Below are 18,892 nucleotides of genomic sequence, written 5' to 3'. Positions count from 1 at the left end.
GTAAAGTGAAAGAGATTACGCACCAAAACTCTTGGAATGTATATACCTTGAGTATGAACATATGGGGGGAGGGGAGTTATGGGGTTTTATATTTAACCATAACTTCTATTGGGAGTACAGGACGCTGCATATTCCTTTTATTATTATGCGCAGGAATTCCGCCACTTACCAGTGGTTCTTTTATACTGGCACGGTTAGCTTCCGTGTTAGTACCCATTTATTGGGGCAGGTTAGGGGGGAAACCTGTTCGATGCGTAATCAATGCTAATGAATAAATTAGTTATTTATTTGTAGGTCATGTTATATGTTGTATGCTTGTAAACAGGTGCAACAAGGCAAGTTGTGTGATGATAGGTGAAAGCATGTTAGTGTGTTTTATTTACGCTTATTTACTCAGCATTGCGGATTGTGTGTTTGTATGTTTGTTTGACCTTGTCTTTACTTTGGCCCTACGATGACCCATTTCTAATGGAGAGTAATGGGGACAAGTAGAGAGGAGCTTTTCAGGTGATGAAGCATATTCATAATGGGCATGAGTGAAGAGCGAATCATGCTTAGTTTCCATAAGTTTATAATGTGGCTTATTGCTTTGATTAATTTATTATATTATGTTTGTGAGACTAACGCAAAGGTTTTTAAGTTGGTTTGATTTTAATAAGGGCCTACAATGGTTCCAAGTTGTAGGTTGACTTTGTTTTACTTTGGTTTGACTTTACTTTCGTTTGGTTGACTTTTAAAGTTGAATTTTTTTGAATGTTTTTAAAGATAGCCTTTGTAACACCCCCAAATTTTGGAGTATTTTTAGTCAACGATTTCTTTTCAAAAATAAACTTTAAAAATAATTATTATTATTTTCAAATTGTATTATTATTATTATTATTATTATTATTATTATTATTATTATTATTATTATTATTATTATTATTATTATTATTATTATTATTATTATTATTATTATTATTATTTTCGGATTTGAAAAAAAAAAAAAAAAACTAATTTTGGATAATTTACAGAAACTGGTTTGAAAACTGATAAAAAGGAATTTTGAAAATCTGTTTACTGAGATAATGTAACAAACTCAAGATAAGTTTGACCCTTATCTTGTGAAATTTCTAGAGTCAAAGCTAAACAACTCAATTATATAAACCCCCTTAACCTCAAATTTCAATACGTACTATCTTTTCTCAAAAAAAAAAAAAAAGAAAATCGAAGCCGACGAATCGAATTCAAAAGTAATCTGCAACCCGTCACTTCCTCCTTATTTTGGTTTTGGTTTTGATAACTAATCACTATTTCTTTAATTTTTTTTCTTTATCGATTCCCTTAATTTGGTGGAGCATAGTATGTTTGAGGTAGTGGATTTTTAGGGGTGAATGTTAGTGATGATGTCGGTGATGATGATGATGATGATGATGATGATGGTGATGGTGATGGTTGTGATATGATACATAGTATCAATCGTTTAACTCCTTAATTAGTTATTAGTTGTTGATAATAATATCTTTGGGCTGATTAGATTATAGGTGGTGATAAATAAATTTACGCTCATTTTTTTTTTGTTAATCGTACAACTATCTAATTTATGTTATTTCTTTGTTTAATTGTAGATGGAGGCTACTAGGTGAACGTTTCGGAGGATAATTACCTTGAGTTTTACGCACGATCAAGGTAATTTTCAATGTCTATCATCTCTAGAATCCCGTTAGGAAATTGTTTTGAAATATTGTGTGCCAAATACGTGCTTACGTAATTATATGTGATGAGTGGGCTATCGTATGATATTATGGAATTATATTATATACGAGTTTTCTATTTTGTGTACTAGTATATGTATTTTCGAAAAAATGATTATTTGACATCGTATGAGTTATTTAAAATAAATAAATCTTTGGGAATTGGATGATTTGATTATATGTGATTGATGGACTCATGTGGGATGACTATGGACTAATAATACTGAAATTGAAGTATTGTTACTTGGGATTAAATTGATTTGTGCAATACTTGTGTACAGTGTAATCGGATGATTTAATATGAAACCCGAAAGGGTGAAGAACAAGTTGCCCACTAGTAGTTATGGTTGCTACTAGTTGGTTTAAATTAATCAGAATTGGGCTTATAATATATCGTTGGAAAACTCTTTTTGAACCCAATCCAACTACACCATTATTGGACCCTTATTACATACCAAACTAAATTGGACTGGACATTTTCATAAATAGAGTTCATTTTCGAAAACAGAAAGAAGAGTTATTTTTAATAAAAACAACCGCAACACAAGACTTTTCACACTTTCACTTCATTCGATAATCAAATGACACGAAAGGTACTCATCTTTGGGTTTGGTTTTTGGGGAGACACAATTAGGTGTCTACAGTAACGAATGCCGTTTTTGCTCGGTCGTCGAGGTGCATGAAGATCTTATGATACCCCGAGAATGCGTCCATGAAACTAAGTAAAGCATGCCCACTTGTCGAGTCAACTAGCAGATCGATCCTCGGCAAAAGATAGAAGTCCTTCGGACAAGCCCTATTTAGCTTCGTGAAGTCAACGCACATTCTCTAGGTGCTATTTGCCTTCTAAACCATCACCACATTGGCCAGCCATTCTGGATACTAGCAGGGCTCGATGAAGCCTGCATCTAGTAACTTTTTGACCTCGGCTGCGATGTCTCGGTTCTTGCTTGCGGAGTAATATCGCTTTTTCTGCTTAAAAGGCCGACACGTGGGGTCAACGTTAAGCTTATGAGAGATGAGGTTTGGGTTTATCCCAGGCATGTCAGCTGCCGAGAAAAAGAACACATCTCTGTTGTCCCAAAGGAGTTGGATGAGCTCCACCCGGACATTCGGATTGAGAAACAGTCCGATAGTGACGCATTTTTCAGGGTCTCCTTTGGTCAAATCTATTGACTCAGTCTACTGATCCAGCTCCATTGCCTTGGGGTCGGATTCTTCGCAATCGGGCCTGCTATCAATATCAGCAGGTGTCCCAGACTTCAACTGACCTTCTGAGTCTTTCGGCTTAGATGATTGGCCAGTTTTTTCTTTCCCCGAAGATTTGTCTTTTGACGGGGCGCCTTGGGCTGAAGCACTTAGGCCTTTCGGCTTCTTCTCACTTCGCTCCATTTCTTTTTCTTTCTCCTCCTCATCCTCGCCGTCTTCAGAACAACTTGTGGATGGCTTGAGGTAGTTGCATCGGGTAGCTTCCTTTTAGCTACCTTGGATTCTTTCGGGTTAGCCAGCGTTTGAAACGTAAATCATTAGCTGATGATACGTGGAGACTACCCCTTGGATGTCGTGAATCATATGTCTCCCTATACTCACGTTGTACACTGATGGAACGTCCATGACAAAAAATTCGGCCATAACATTCCTGGATGCTTCATCCCGGCCGATGGTGACAGGAAGAGTTATCTTCCCGTCGGGATATGATGAAGACCCATTGAATCCTGATACCGGGTAGAGTACCGGAGTTAAGTGTTTGGTCTTCAACTTCAGCTGGTTATAAGCCGAACGAAACAAAATGTTCGCGCTGCTACCACCGTCAACGAGGGTTCGCCAAACATTGTGGTTAGCTACTGTTGTGATTATAACCAGTGGGTCCTCGTGGGGGAATGTCACCCCCCGGCAGTCTTCGGCTGTGAACGTCATGTTCGGCATCGGAGACTGAGGTGCTCGGAAGTCAGCATTATTAACTTGATGGGTTAGTGTCCTCAAGTGGCGTTTCCGCTCTCTCCGAGAATTTGTCTCTCCCGAAATAGCAAGGATGTCAGGATTCTCTTTTTCCTGGGTTTTGTTGTTCTTTCGGGGGAAATCAAGTTCTTGCCGAGGATCTTTCTCGGCTTTTTTCTCCTCGCGGCGCTCCACGATATATTTTTTCAAGTAACCTTTTCGGACCATATCCTCAATTTGATCTTTCAGCTGGATACAGTCTTCGGTGTGGTGTCTCGGTGACTCGTGGAACTCACACCATTGGTCCTTGTACTTCAGCTGATGCCACTACGGAAGCGGCCTCGACTTTCTGTATTTTTGCTCGTCCTTCGTCACGTTGTAGATCTTAGCGTAAGGAAGGGCGAGAGGAGTCTAAGACTCGAATCTGCCTGTATGCGGGGCAGACTTGTCTTTTTTCGGCTCAGCGGCTGAAGACGGTTCTGAGGCTTTCGCCTTCCCTTTCTTCTGGCCTTGGCCTTCAAATTGTTGCTGCTTTGATTTCCTACCTCCAGACTGAGGTTGGGACTTAGCTTTGTTCCATTCCTCGGTGCGGATGAATTTATCCGAGGCATCCAAAGCTAACTCCAGGATCTGCGGGGGATGCATGACCATGAAGTCCAGGAACTTGCTGCCAGCTTGTAGTCCGTTCAGCAAAGCAAAGACGGCTAACCCTTGGTCTAGACTTGTGATCCTAGACGACTCGTTGCTGAAGCGAGTCAGATAGTCGCGGAGGCTTTCGTCCTCCCCTTGCTGCAGACCCATGAGCTCTGTAGTCGTTTTTTCTCAACGGTTTGCCGAAGAAAATTTGCTCTTAAACTTGTTAGAGAGGTCTCTCCAACCAGTTATCGAGCCTTCCTTTACCCCCTTGGTGATCCACGCTTGCGCGACACCTTTGAGGGTGGTTGGGAAATATTTACACCAGGTGGCTTCGGACCTAGGGTTCAGATACATGTGCCCCTCGTAAGAGGCTATGGTCCTTCATATCCGAAGTACCGTCATAAGTAATGTGTGCCGGGATTTTCACCGTTGCACATGCTCCTCTAAAATCCAGTTTTGGAAGGGTGAGCTGGTGGGAACCATCACAGCCTTTCCCTTTCGCTCAGCCGTTGGAACCTCGCTTCTCCCTCTTAGAGAGGTGGAAGTGGTTTTCATCCTCGGCTGAGACGATTCAGGCTGCGGTTCGGAGGGTCCAAGGTAACATAGGCTTCTATGCACACTCAATTCCCTGGAGCCTAGGCGCTCGTGGACGCTTCGACGAGCAGGCTTGACTCGCGCCGAGGCAAAGTTGCTGCTTTTGTAGCTGTGGGACTCGGGTTGAGTAGACTCTCAGAAGAACTGGGGATTCCTTTTTATCTCCCTGTTAGTCCACCATGTGTCCTCTTCCCATTTTTCCCCCGACTCTTTGAAAGACGGAGGCTTTCCCCCATCCCCTTAATCGGTTCTCCTCCGCAGCTGTCTCGGCTGAGAGGGTGAGCGATCGCGGGGTGGTGGCATGGTGCCAGCTTGGGCCTTCATGACTGCCATGAGGACCGATACGGCTCTCGCCACCTCTTCTGTCGGGGGCCCTGTTTGAGGAGTCCTCGGCTGGGAGCGAGAATGGGTGCTTTGAGGATGACTCTTAGCATCTGATCGACTCTGGTGATGAGAGCTCGTCCGCTGTTGAGAATGACGAGGCGGAGATGGTGACTATGAATTCTCCGAGGGAACCCTCTCTGAGCTGACTTTCCCGGAGGATTGTCCGCTCTGTGGGGGCGATGGAGATGGAGTGGAAAGTGGAAAGTGGACCTTTCCCCAGAACCATCGGGTTCTTCCTTGAAGGGGAAGAACCAGATTTGTTGGCATTTTTACCATTCTTGCGGTTCTTAGCCATTGTTACTAAGATTGCGTAGAATGATTGAGATTGGCTTGTTTTTTGAAAGTCTTCCCCACAGACGGCGCCAAATTATTTCGGGTGAAAACAATGGGACCTTCGAATAGGTCCTTTCTGGTGGGCTGAAAACTGAACTCGGTCCAAGTGATGACTGGGCCGAGGATTTCTTGCACAACAAACACACGTAAACTAGCCTCGGGGGTTGTGTCGAGGAAGGTCGCTCCGATGCCGAAGTCAATACAGTATTTAGAGAGAGAAAGCTATGCAAGAGAATTAATTGCTTGAGGCTCTAAGTGAATAAATGTTGAGTGAGAAGATTGATTGTTTTTATACCTTGACATAAAGGGGAGAATGGGCCTTGAGTCAAGTGGGCTGGCCACGTTGACTGGGCCTTTGACTGACTTGGCATGGATTGAAGAGTTGAACCTTGACCTTGGGCTTATTATTGAATCATTTATGGACTGGCTCAATTGGAATAAATTGGACCCAAACATGTATGAATCATGGATCTATGGTTAAATCGATCAGATATATACATACATTAGGAGAAAGTTAAGCGTTTTTAATTTATTGCTTCATCTTTGCTAAATTCTAACATGATTTTTAGTTATATGATGATTCCGATTTTTTCGAACGAAGTGATGGCTGAGGATGAGAAACAAGGTTTTGTGAGGTCAGTAGTCAAAGAGTGCAATGACAAATCTAGCATTTTTTATAAGTGGGTTCAAATAACATAAACAAATCATATAAAAATTATTCATAAATTAACAAATTACGTAAAACTACATGTATATTATATTTCACATCGTTGACACATATATGTATTGATATGCAGTAGATATTAGATTATTCATAATTTCCTAACTTTAAATGGTAATTGTTAGCAAAGTTTCCTAACTTTAACCATGAAACATGTATCATATCACAGCTGGAGCTGGGCTTGGAGGCTTAATCATGTCACCAAGCGTATGGGTGGGAGAACTTGATTTGGATTATGGTGAGGGTTTTACGGCTGAGACATTAAAGAAACATGGAATCTATGTGCCTAATCTTCCCCCAGGTTTATGGGTTACAGGTATATATTATTCTTGTATGTCTAATGTTGGGTTTAATATTTTGTTAGTTAATTAGCATGTTATGATCACCAATAATGGAGGGTGAATATATACGTGGATGTTGTGCTTTATCTTGCAATATATAATAGGGTGATTGGTGAATATGTTTTTGAATAATGCTGATGTTTTGAAAAAAATCTCTCCATCAATTAGCACTTAATTTGGATAGAATGAAATGGAAATAAAAGAAGAGAAGGGAAAGAAAGGGAATAACTCAGGTTAGTTTTCTTGTTTGGATATATGGTTCGTTGTAAAAAAGTGGAAAGAGTGAGTATGTCCATTTTATGAAGCTCGCCTTTCCCTCCCTTTTTTCCTTGCTATCGAAAACAAAAGTAGTGCTAGAGATTTGGAAGAAGTCATCCCTCTTCCCTCTCCCTCCCCCTCCCTCTCCCTGGCCTCCCCCTTCCCTTCTCTTCCTTCCCATTCATTTCCTTCCTCTTTCTTTATCCCATACACAACGAACTTAATTAGTGCTCTTTATAGTAATTTGGCAGTTTATATCCCGACCTAGCTATCACACATTGACAATCCCCTTAATTGGTACATACACCATATCAACATAGAGTAGTTATCAGAGTATCAAGTTATATTAACAATTAATTAATATAGCATCAGGAAAAGGTGTAGAGTCAACATCATAGTTTTAATTTTATGACACGAGATTGCTTTTGCTTAGGTTTGCTTAGGCTACAACGTTTACTAACATACCTTATAATAGTAGCTACAGGCCGAATATGCTTCATGCTAAATAAGTTAACACGCACGGATTATATGTTGTCTTTCTCACGTCTTCATCTTGATTTAAGTACTACATATATATTCTATAGTTAAAAACAGGCACCTAATAAATGCAACAGATTAGATCAGATGGTTTCAATGCTTGGAATTGGTTTTCCAATTGCATGTATAGCATTATATCCTTGGTAGGTAATGTATTGTATGTTGTATATTGTATAAAGCCTTCATATAGTAACTATAATACTGCTTGATTGATATGAGAGTCAGTATAATCTGATAAGTTATTAATCAAGAGGAGCTGAGATACGCGTGTATATATATATATATATATATATATATATATATATATATATATATATATATATACACACACGAAATATAGCTATCCTTGATCAGAGTTATTCTTGAATCTCCATTTAATATTTTTATGGGGATTTGATCAAAGAAGGGAGAGTAGCAGCGCAAGCATGTTTCAATTTCCACAATGTGTTAAAAATTTGACTTGATCAGGGCATGGGCCATGCTATTGAAAGTCCCCACACCTCCCCAACACTTGAAATAAGCTTTATCATATCATATGTCTCAACATTCCCCTCCATCTTTTAACTCTAGTAACAAACAAACAAACAAACAAACAAACTGTATTAACAGAATGCCCCCTCATTAATTCCATACCTTCCAATCCCCTCACAAACTACTCTTTCCTATATCTCACCTCAGCTCTACCTTCCTCCTCCTACATTTATCTCACAACAACCGCATGCAACTCGATTTTTACAAAACAGCGCAACCCATCCAGCTAATTGTCAGTTACATACAATTATATATATATAAATACATTGTATCATTAAACATATTATAAAAGGAACTGATCGATATGATTGAGTTTTAGAATATTAATCGTATTATGCTACAAATCGTACGTCATATGTGGAAACCACCTGCCTGACTATCAAAGATGAGCTGAAAACAGAAAATTCTGTAACAAAAAAGGACTAAAAATTAAGAGTTTATATAGTATCAGAAATCAAAAGAGCATCCCAGATGGAATCCATATCCAAGGACGGCATTTTACTTAACTGGACACCGTGTGTATCAACACTATGGTCACATGAAGCTTCACTGCTTCTCATCAATTTGTTACTATCAATCATCTCAGATGTTCCTACTACTCTGCCATCCAACTCAAATTGCCACTCTTTCCTCACTGAAAGTTGTCTGCTGCTACTTATTGAATTTGGATCAGCCAAGTTATTCATTAGCAAGGATGACGCTGGAAGAAGATCAAAAGATTTCTTTAGTCCACCTTGCTGGGATATTGCTTGTATCTTTGCTTCAAGAAGTGCAGCTGTTGCTCCATTTAAGGAGTTCACCTTAAGTAGATGCTTCTGATCCGGAAAATTCAGATGCGCATATTCTCCCCTCAGCATATAAGCTGCAGTATCATAAGCAAAAGCAGCCTCCTCGGCTGTGTCAAAAGTCCCCAGCCACACCCTTGTCCTGTTTCTAGGTAATCTGATCTCTGCCACCCACTTTCCCCAGTGCCTTTGCCTTACACCCCTATACAACTTCCCCGATGTTGTTGTTGATGATGATGAGCTCTTGTGAGGGTGGAGCAAGGCCTGCAGCCTTCTCCCACTGGACTTCTTCATTGCCTGTGTCTTGGTAGGACTGAGCCTAAACTCAGTACTGACTACTTTTGATGAGAAATCCTCGCTCATTCTCAGCCATCGATTATGTCCAGCAGGTAGGTATTGACTTTGGCCACACTGTAGCAAGGGATCAGACAATACAGCATCTTGGGAGCTACTTCCAACTGTTTCAACCCTGCTGAGGTAGGGTTCCATAATCTTCGCTTCCTTTGAAAACAAGGTTAAATCAGAAAGGTTAATATGGGCTGCAGAAACAGAATGAGATGGTTCAGATGATGTTTGAGGAAGTCTGGACTGAGTCAGCTTATCTGCAGGTGCAGAAGACTTGAAGAAATTGACAAAAGTAGAGGCTCTCGGAAATGTAAAATCAAGGGCAGAACCTTGTTGGGAGACAGTAGTAGTAGTAGTTTTATTGTAATGTTCAGGGATCATATAACCAGAAGTTGAAGAAGAAGGCTCAAGAAGGCGGGTAGAAGTTAGTCTATCGAAAAAGGGTAATGATCTGAATTCTATTCTACCATCATCGGATCCATTATTATGATCATGAAAACTAGCACCCCACAGATGTGTATTATTAAAAGACTTTGATACATCTTCAACAGGAAAGTGAGATGGCATCTTTCGCTGCTGCATGAAGGTTTCCAACTCGGAACAATGATCCTCCATACAGCAAGAAGTATTTGTTGTTGAAGGAGGAGAAGAGGAGGAGTGGGATTGTTCTCTAAGAAAAAAATTGAAAGACAGACAAAGAATAAAGAGAGAATAAAGGGAAGGGAGGCAAGTATGCTATATATTACTAAAAAAGAAATGCAGTCAGCCTAAAAAGCACTTCTCATAAGACAAGAATCAGTTGAGAATAATTATAAAAATTCAGAGAACCTACTTTTTTGTATACACATAGAAAAGAGCCGGGTTTATATATGAGCCAGATCTATGAATTGAAAAGGCTCCATCATCATCATCATCAACCTTGGAAATGTAGTGTTGGACGAAGTCGTACGTGCCAGCCATATTCAATGTCCCTATCTACAACCAATAGGGAGGTGACAACTCATTTCTTAATAGCTTACTTGTCCTAGCATGTTAAGCTGATGGCTGCATATTCTTTCTTGAAAGCGACTAAAACAACCTCAAACACATTTATATTACATTATACATTTATATTTATATAAATTTACAATATCAATTCCATGGCTAAATATAAAAGTATATTAATTTCCCTTTTTGCTCCAAAGTTTATACTCCATTCATCAAGCATTAGCTACCATGTGAGTTATTCCAAACATCCACATGTGATCTCACTACATACACTTTTTTTAATTTTTGCTTTCATCAATGATGTTGCTGTTTTGCTCTTTTATTATCAATAAGCGAAAGAGCTTTTTTACATCTTAATCAATAATAATTATAGTACAACATTAAGCATCCAAAAAGCTCATTAATTTACTTGTCCAAAGTTTCAAGGGCACTTTTAAGTTAGCTGATTAGTTTTTTAATTTCTTCCCCCACCAAATTCGCGGGTCCTAAAAAATGACACCCTGCCAATAATAGCTCGCTCCTGCAGAACAGCTAAAAGTATCATATAATATAGCAAGTCATACAATTGTAAAGAGCAGACATAATATTTTAAGTAATCAGTTATCAAAAAAAAAAAAAAAAAAGATAAGAGAGAGAATTAGACCTTATGAGGATGCAAAACAAAGAGGATTTGTTAATATTATCACTCAAAACCATCATTAGCTTTGGACTCATTATATAATATATAGGAAACTAAGGAATTTTGCTCTACAAGCATGACCAAATCATTGCAGATGTCAATACTTAATTATTTGGTTACCCTTAATAGCCTCAATTAAGACATTATGTTATTCCTTAATTAGCCTGTCCTTCTGGCACTCTGCCACTTGAGATGGGTGGTGAGACAATCTGGACCTCTCTAAGTAAGATAATTTAGAATAACAAAGGTGGAAAGTTAGGTTAAAAACCCACAGCACGACGTTTCCTAATTTGGTCCCAATCCCATAATCATCCTAATAATCATTGGAATTTGCATACACGAGGACACATCCATCTCGAGTTTGCAGTAAATAGTAAGCCACCTCTTTCCTTCCGCCACAAACTTATATCTTAAGTCTAATTCCCTGATCTGCCTGAGTGCTTATACTGGTAGTCATGCTGATATAATAGTACGTGTTATATTTGACAGATTATAAGTGATTCATCAACCCCAACAGTATGATTTAATTAATCTGCTCTATTTCACATGCATCAAAGCAAGCTATAATGGTCATGACTGTCTCGATCGGGATCGAATGAACTAGAATACAGGGGAAAACACTAAATTAATAACTCCAATACTCACCTCCACACATCTAGAAGAATGAAGCAAATAGTGGTCAAGAGAACCTGGTTAAAACAAGAAAGTTCAAATCTGATATTGGTTACGTGAATATCCAATGCATGCATTACATAACAGTCTTGTAAATGGGGTACATAGTACAATATATAACATAAATACAAGCTGATGCTACATTAAGATCAGAGTTTGGTTTAGGAAGGAATACTAAGTTATGTTTTGAGGTGACAAGTTTAACCATTTTTTTTCAATACTGTATGTAGTTGGTTGCTGACTTGCTGTGTTATTATTATATTACGCTGCACATGGACATGATTAATTAATAGTAAGCCGGGGATTTAATTTGTATTATTTAAATTTCCCCTAAATTACTTTATTTTGCTTTTTCTTGAATCTTGATTAAGACTTCAGAAAAGTATGGACAAATTAACTATTCCTCTGTATTGCTTTGAATTGGCTTCGTATTTCCTTTCCTTAGCATATAACTAAACTGCTAAATTTTTCTCTTTTTTATTTTTTTTTATTATATATGCATACAGCATACTCCCTTTGTTTTCCCACCTTTATAGCCCGTTTGTTAGATACTATGTATTTATATTACTTGTGGGCAATGATTTTATAGTTGTGTGTAGCTTTGTTAAGGTTATGTTATTGTCTAAGTATGTTTTGAATATTATAATTTTCTCATAATTTTATGTTCACGCCACATCTAAAATGTACTATGTAATAGACTAATTGATACAGAGTAATATTTCACCGAAGTATTCGTCTTTTTTCTTATATATTTTAATATTTTAATACGAAGTATGTGATTAAGAGTTAACATGAAATTATAAATTTTTTACGTCAAATTTACCAATAGCTATTACTCTATATAGATATAACCGAACAAATTATTAACATGTTTCATAATCAATACAAGTATAATACTAACATTACGTTTTTTGCAGGTAAGTGATTTATTGCTCTCCCCATCGGAAAATTTTCTTTAATAAGGATGACATTTCTCCATCTAAACAATACTAATTAGCAGATAAAGGAGCATTAATATAATGTGTGATCGTGTTATCTAGTGGAGATGAAGGCTTTTGTGTGTGTGTTTTGTGGGGGCTGCTAGGTTGGCTACCACACGCGTCAAGTCGTATTTTAAGTTGTGTAGGAGTTTGCGGGAAAAGCTGGCTTATTATAATGGCCATCTTGGAGCAATAATCCTCTACGGAGTAATTAATACTCCCTTCGTTTTAAAATACTTGTTCCACTGCTGCATGCGCGAAATTTTAGAAGAAATGGGAGATTGTAATAAAATATGGAGGTAGTAAGATAGGTGGAAGAATAAAAAAATTGTAAAAAATAAAATTTGTGTAAAGAATTAGAGGAGAGAGAATATGAAATTAATAGAATATGATTCATGGTGGGTCCACTAGATGAAAGAAATTAATTAAAATTATAAAATCTTTCTAAATAAGGAAATGGAGCAAGTATTTAAAAACGGCTGAAAAAGAAAAGTTGAGCAAGTATTTAAAAACGGAAGGAGTAAATATTATGCCAAATTACCACACTTTAAGCGTAAAGTTTTTTTTTTTTTTTCTTGTTTTGAAGACAGCGTAACTGTTATTTTCACTTCAAATTTTCCCATCTATCAAGTGTTATTCAGTATTAAAACAAAAGCTCACTTGATGTAGTATAGCTGAATACACCTCTCAATGTTTGGGTGCAATTAGAGTATTAGATCATACGGAGTAGTGCATTCTAATTTAAAGTTTAAAGTTTAAAGTTTCAGACTTCTGTACGAATCTTATAAAACTCAAATCAGAACACCTTTTATTAATTATTATAAGTAACGAAAACATCATCTTACCGATGTTGTCACTTGTATACAGTATACGAAAACAATTTTCAACTTTGCCCGAAAATAAAATAACATAAACCAACCTATAGTCCTTTGCCAAGTTCATACTTAATGCACCCTAATTATGAGGATTACATCAATCTTTACTATCTACTATCTTCCAACCTTCTTAACCCTCCCATTCCTACAAGTGCTATGCCCAATGCTCATACTATCAATGCGGGAGCACATAGAATGCTACTGCCAGCATGTGAAATACACGTGACTTCCTTATCCACACAAAATGTCTACAAACCAAATGAAGCGCCGAGACAGTCTATCTAACAATAAGCCTTTTATTTATTTTTTTTTTTTTTTTTTTGACAATTGCAAAGGGACAAACAACTAAACTAAAGAAAATTAGACAAACTCATGCGACAGATCCTAGCAATTTCATTTGCTCTACTGACTTGGTCTCTTGACACCTTTAGGATGGTGCATCTATTGAAGGAAGCACCTATTTCTTTTATCTCACTTACCGTCCAAGTGATCTCCAAGTCCATACCGTTGTCATTTCTGAGGTTGTTGATGAGGGCTATTGAATCAGAAAGGATAAGGATACCTTGTTTACCCTGTGTTTTAGCCCACTTCATCCCTTCCAAGCATGCCCAAGCTTCACATTGAAGAGCTGAGTTCGCTGCTCCATGTCTACCTCCTTCCCCTGGTGTCATTGATAGGTCATTTCCTATGACTGCCCAACCAATCCCTGCCCTCTTGGTCTTTTTATCCCAAGAGCCATCCACACAAACCATGAAGTTTTCAAAGCCCTCTTTTGTTCTTCCCAGCTGGACATGGTTGAAGCATGGGGGAGGAAGATTTCCAACCCGTTCATCCTCCATGATTCCATTTTGTTGTTCTTCTCTATGTGAGAAGATCTCATGGTTTTTCATTGCTTGGTCGATGAATTCATTAACCAAGCTTCTCCCCCCATTCTTACCGTTGTAGCACCTAGCATTTCTTGTTTTCCAGATTCCCCAAAGAGTAGCAATAAATAAGGTACTACGGAGCCCATTCTTACCATCCTCGCTATGAAATAACAGGATAAAAGTTTGGATCCAATCTCTCAAAGAGTCGAACCCAGTAGAGTCAGAGCAAATTGCCAGGGAGCTATGCCCCCAGACTTCTTTTGCTAGAATACATAATCTGAAGAGGTGTTGGCTATCTTCGGGATCCCCACCACAGTAGCCACATGTTTCATCCACAGGGATTCCCCTGTTAGCCAAATTAACCTTTACAGCAATACCATTGTGGTAGAGCTTCCACAAAAAGACCTTCCATTTCGGCTAAATATTTATTCTCCAAATCAACTTTATAAATTCTTGGTCCTTATCACTATAAAGGCCCCCTCTTGTTGGAATTTGTTCTCTCATGAGGAAGTAATAGCCTGTCTTAACTGTATATCTTCCCGAAGGGTGGAACTTCCAGTAGATGAAGTCATCTTTGAGTGTGGACGGAAGTTCCATTGCTAAGATAGCCCTTGCACTTTCCCATTCAAAGCATTCTCTTATCTTCCCCGCCTTCCAGGTAGCTGTCTCCAAGTCGATAAATCCACTAACCTTCCAGTTCCTTGCAGCCCCTAGAGTTTGATTAGCGTTTACAACTGGTATATCTCCATTGACCCAAGGCATGCTTATGGCCCTAATCTTATCTCCATTACCAACTTTCCAAGCAAACCCATGACTAAAGACCTCTTTAACCCTTTGGATGCTAGCTCTTCCCATTGAGGGATTCCCTTTACGAACATAGGGCGTGCCAATTGAACATAACCCACAAGCCTGCAAACCTTTGTGTACCTTTGATAGCAACAATTGTGGGTTTAAATGCATCCTTGTTGCTTGTTTGAATAGTAAGGCGTCATTAAGAGTCGATGCCTTCCTGATTCCTAGTCCTCCCATGCTTTTAGGGAGTTGGGTGACAATTTTACTAACCCAGTGCATACTCCTATTCTCGCTGTTGGACCACCAGAACCTAGTGATGAGGGAGTCCAGTTTGTTGGTGATGCTTTGGGGGAGCTTAAGACATTTCATAACATGGGCTGACATGCTTACCAAAACCGTATTTATGAGAATCAACTTTGCAGCTTGTGATATCCTCATAGGGGCCCAAGACATGATATTCCCATATACCTTATCAACCAGATATTGGAAAGAATCCTTTTTCTTCCCTTGAATGTCGATTGGGGCACCCAAATGAGTCCCCAAATTATCCGTTTCTACCATAGCCAGAATTCTCCTCATTTCCGATTTCATACCATTATCTGCCCCCGGGGAGAATTTAACATACGATTTTTGTAGATTTAACTGCTGACCAGATGCTGTACCAAATCTAAGAAGAATATCCCTTATGCACATACAGGCCCCTTCATTAGCTTTGAAGAAAAGCATAGCATCATCGGCGAAGAAAAGGTGCGAGATAGAAGGAGATCTCCTAGAAACCTTTAAGCCTTTGAACTGGTTGATATCCTCAGCTAGGCTTAACATTCTTGACAGTATGTCCATACAGAAGATAAAAAGATAAGGGGAGAGGGGGTCCCCTTGCCTTAGACCGCACTCTGGTGAGAAGTGTTCTGTCACTTTCCTATTGATGATAGCTTTGTAGCTTACAGTCGAGATACATTGTGATATCATCTGAATCCAGTGTTCCGAAAACCCGTACGCTTGTAGGACTTTAAGCAGGAAGAGCCAATCTACTCTATCATATGCTTTTGACATATCAATCTTCACAGCCGCAAAGTTCGAGCCCTTTTTTGAGTTAATAAGATGCATGAGTTCATGGCTTAAAAGGATGTTATCTTCCATGTGCCTACCTGGTATAAAGGCATGCTGATTCTCTGAAATCAAGTTTGGTAGAATAACCTTTAGCCTATTAACAAGACACTTTGAAATGCACTTGTAGACCGTGTTACAGAGGCTAATTGGCCTGAATTGGCCAGCAGTCTCAGGCACCTTTATCTTTGGAATTAAAACCAGGAGAGATTGGTTCCACTCCTTTAGCATGTTCCCCGACCTCAGGAACTGATGGACACTCGCCGTTACTAATTGTCCCACCTCTTTCCAGTAAACCTGAAAGAAATCCGCAGTGAACCCATCTGGCCCCGGGGATTTAGAGTTGTGGATCTTCATCATAGCGTTTTTGATTTCTTTGTCTGTGAAGGGCTTGTCTAGCCATTCCCTATCAGTGTCCAAGAGCTTAGGGATATCCAATTCCCTAAGGAGCAAATCAATGTTCTCCCCGTGATTACTATGGGTATTTGGCTTGTAAACTTCTTTGATCGAGGTTAGAACCACCTTTTCTACCTCCTTTTGCCCTTCCACCCATGTATCGTTCCCATCCCTCAAAGTTACAATCTCATTATGCAATTGCCGTTGTTTCACCTTCCTATACATTGTAGGCGTCGAGCAGTCACCAAATTTGATCCAATTTGCTTTCATTCGCTGTCTCCAGAATTCGAAGCTCAGTTGGTTTTCTGGTACAATCTGATTTACGAGGTTAATATAACCCCCCCCTTCATTAACCGAGTTAATCTTCATTCCGGTGTCATGAAGTTCTTTCGTGACTTTCCTCCAATTAACCCCCCATAACTTCTTGTTTTCCAAGCACCAATATTGCAAATTTGTTCTTACCTTTGAGAGTTTTCTTGCTACTTGGAACATAGGTGAACCTCGTACTTCCACCTTCCAATCCCTTTCCACAAGTTCCTTAATTTCCGTGAATCGGAGGCACCAATTCTCTATTTGGTATGGCCTGTTAGAGTTGGAATTAGGCCTCTCTGAATTGTAGGTAATGGCTGCATGATCTGAAACAATAATAGGCTCATGCACTACCATACCATCCGGTGAATGTTGGAACCACTCTTCCGTTATGTAAGCACGATCTAACCTCTCCAAAATGAGGTCATTCCCCTCCCTTTTATTACTCCAAGTGAACCTTGGTCCCGAGAAGGGGACCTCTGTAACATTGCTACTAAACCTCCAATCCAAGAAGGAGTTGATGCCTCTAATTTGATTTGTACCTCCTATCTTGTCAGTTCCGCTTTCTACTTGGTTGAAATCTCCAATTACTAGAACATTTTTGAACTCCTCCAATATCCATTGGAGTTGTTCCCAAACAATACTCCTATTTTCTACTTGAGGCTCACCGTAAAGAAACAAGACATACTTAAACCTTCCATTAGCCTCATAGATTTTACATAGGATAAAGTTCTTAGTAGCATACAAGCATTCCACTACATTACTAGACCATCCTAAAACTAGAAGACCTCCACTACTTCCTTCAGAATCACAACCAAAAGTTGAAGTAGGGTACAACATACATAACTTACTAGCCGCATTCACAAAATTCATTTTTGTTTTCGAGAGAAACAAAAACATAGGTGACTTAGATCGATAGAGCCACACTAGATAAGGAATTGCAAGGGAGTGTGGATCATTCAAGCCCCTACAATTCCATGCTACCACTTTCATATTCCATTTGTAGGCCTCTTTGAGTCGGCCGCCTCACCATTTGAAGAAATTCTCACTATTCAAAGATTGAAATTTGCAAGTCAATGTCCATGTCATCCACTACGACCCTTAGAGCGGAAGTCACTTCCTCACTCTTTTGCCTCTTGAAAGATTCGGATGAAGAGGATGAAAACTCTTGGTGCCTTTTGTTCTTTGCCCTCCTTAGAATATCCTCATCAATTTCGACCCCTAGCTCGCGAGCCATCTCCGGATCTGAGAGTGCCTTTGAGGAAAATTTCCTCTTTCCTTTCCCATCCTTCTTCCATATGTTGAAGCCACCCTTCTCGGACCACCTATGGAGCCTCTTGAGTCTCTTTCGCTCCACCCATGTTTGATCCGACTCACTATATCGAACTGAACCATCATCACATGAGTGAGGGAGATGCCCTATTGCTTCCCTTATCCTTTCCTTGTTGTTTGCACTATCATCATAGTTAAACAAGTCAGTAAAATTAAAAGAGCTAAGATGCGATACCGGAGTGTTCGGAGGATCAAACTCCGTAAGAGGTAGGTTTGGCAACCCTCCAAGATCCTCCGGCGAAAGTTGCAAGAAAGGGTGAGGTGTCCCTCTCGAGATCCGGTGCAACTCTCTTATCTCCTCTCTTCTTGCATTTCGGATCCCCAAAGCAAGAATCGTACTTGCTTCAATCACACTAGCATACTCCGCATCCGATAAATCATCATCACTATTTCTTCTCGTTGCCATAATAGTTGAGTCCATGTACCCATTTTGCACAAGTAACCCATACTCATTGCCGTGTTGAAGCCCGCCCCTATGGCTTGCCGAACCCACTTGCTGCTGCTCGGCCCACACCGGAGCCACGGCCCAATCTGAAATTCCAAGGGTGTGGAACAAAGAGCCCGGTCCACCCCCTTGGCCGCGTCGTTGCTGGACTGATGAGGACTCCCCAACCTCATAAGTCGAGCCCACAAAGTTGGGCCGAGGTAGGGGAGGTGGGCTGCGAGAAGGGGATGGAGGCAGCCACCCACCTATTACCCGATTTGGGTTGCATGGCCCCAAGTTGAGCCTCGATTCTCCACCATGCACCTCACTGAACAGT

General features: G+C 39.6%; 3 protein-coding genes across 3 annotated transcripts in view; 1 reads left to right on the top strand and 2 right to left on the bottom strand.

The window, feature by feature from the left end:
• LOC145622613 (uncharacterized) overlaps window positions 1-18,892 on the top strand; it is a 104,016-nt gene that overhangs the window by 34,829 nt on the left and 50,295 nt on the right. The window lies entirely within an intron of this gene.
• LOC145622628 (ethylene-responsive transcription factor ERF062-like) lies at window positions 8,310-10,142 on the bottom strand. The gene has a single exon (XM_081676441.1). The coding sequence runs from the start codon at window positions 9,749-9,751 to the stop codon at window positions 8,444-8,446; it is 1,308 nt and encodes a 435-aa protein (XP_081532567.1). The 5' UTR covers window positions 9,752-10,142; the 3' UTR covers window positions 8,310-8,443.
• LOC145622611 (uncharacterized) lies at window positions 9,965-17,672 on the bottom strand. Its single transcript, XM_081676416.1, has 3 exons — window positions 14,638-17,672; window positions 13,809-14,541; window positions 9,965-10,111 (listed from the first exon to the last, which is right to left on the bottom strand). Exons 1-3 carry the CDS (start codon window positions 17,670-17,672, stop codon window positions 9,965-9,967), a joined length of 3,915 nt encoding a protein of 1,304 aa, XP_081532542.1.

Source organism: Chenopodium album, unplaced genomic scaffold (assembly GCF_948465745.1).
Source record: "Chenopodium album unplaced genomic scaffold, dcCheAlbu1.1 scaffold_31, whole genome shotgun sequence".
Lineage (NCBI taxonomy): Eukaryota > Viridiplantae > Streptophyta > Magnoliopsida > Caryophyllales > Amaranthaceae > Chenopodium > Chenopodium album.
Note: the sequence above shows the minus strand (reverse complement) of the source record. Positions and strands in the feature narration are given on the sequence as shown.

What these genes read in the sequence shown, in the direction of transcription:
- LOC145622628 (XM_081676441.1), bottom strand. Translation starts at nt 9,751, where the DNA reads ATGGAGGATCATTGTTCCGAGTTGGAAACCTTCATGCAGCAGCGAAAG.
- LOC145622611 (XM_081676416.1), bottom strand. Translation starts at nt 17,672, where the DNA reads ATGAATTTTGTGAATGCGGCTAGTAAGTTATGTATGTTGTACCCTACT. An exon ending in AAGGACCAAGAATTTATAAA is followed by an intron (nt 14,542 to 14,637) that starts GTTGATTTGGAG and finishes TTTGGCTAACAG; the next exon opens with GGGAATCCCTGTGGATGAAA. An exon ending in ACTTGGAGATCACTTGGACG is followed by an intron (nt 10,112 to 13,808) that starts GTAAGTGAGATA and finishes TATTGGTTGTAG; the next exon opens with ATAGGGACATTGAATATGGC.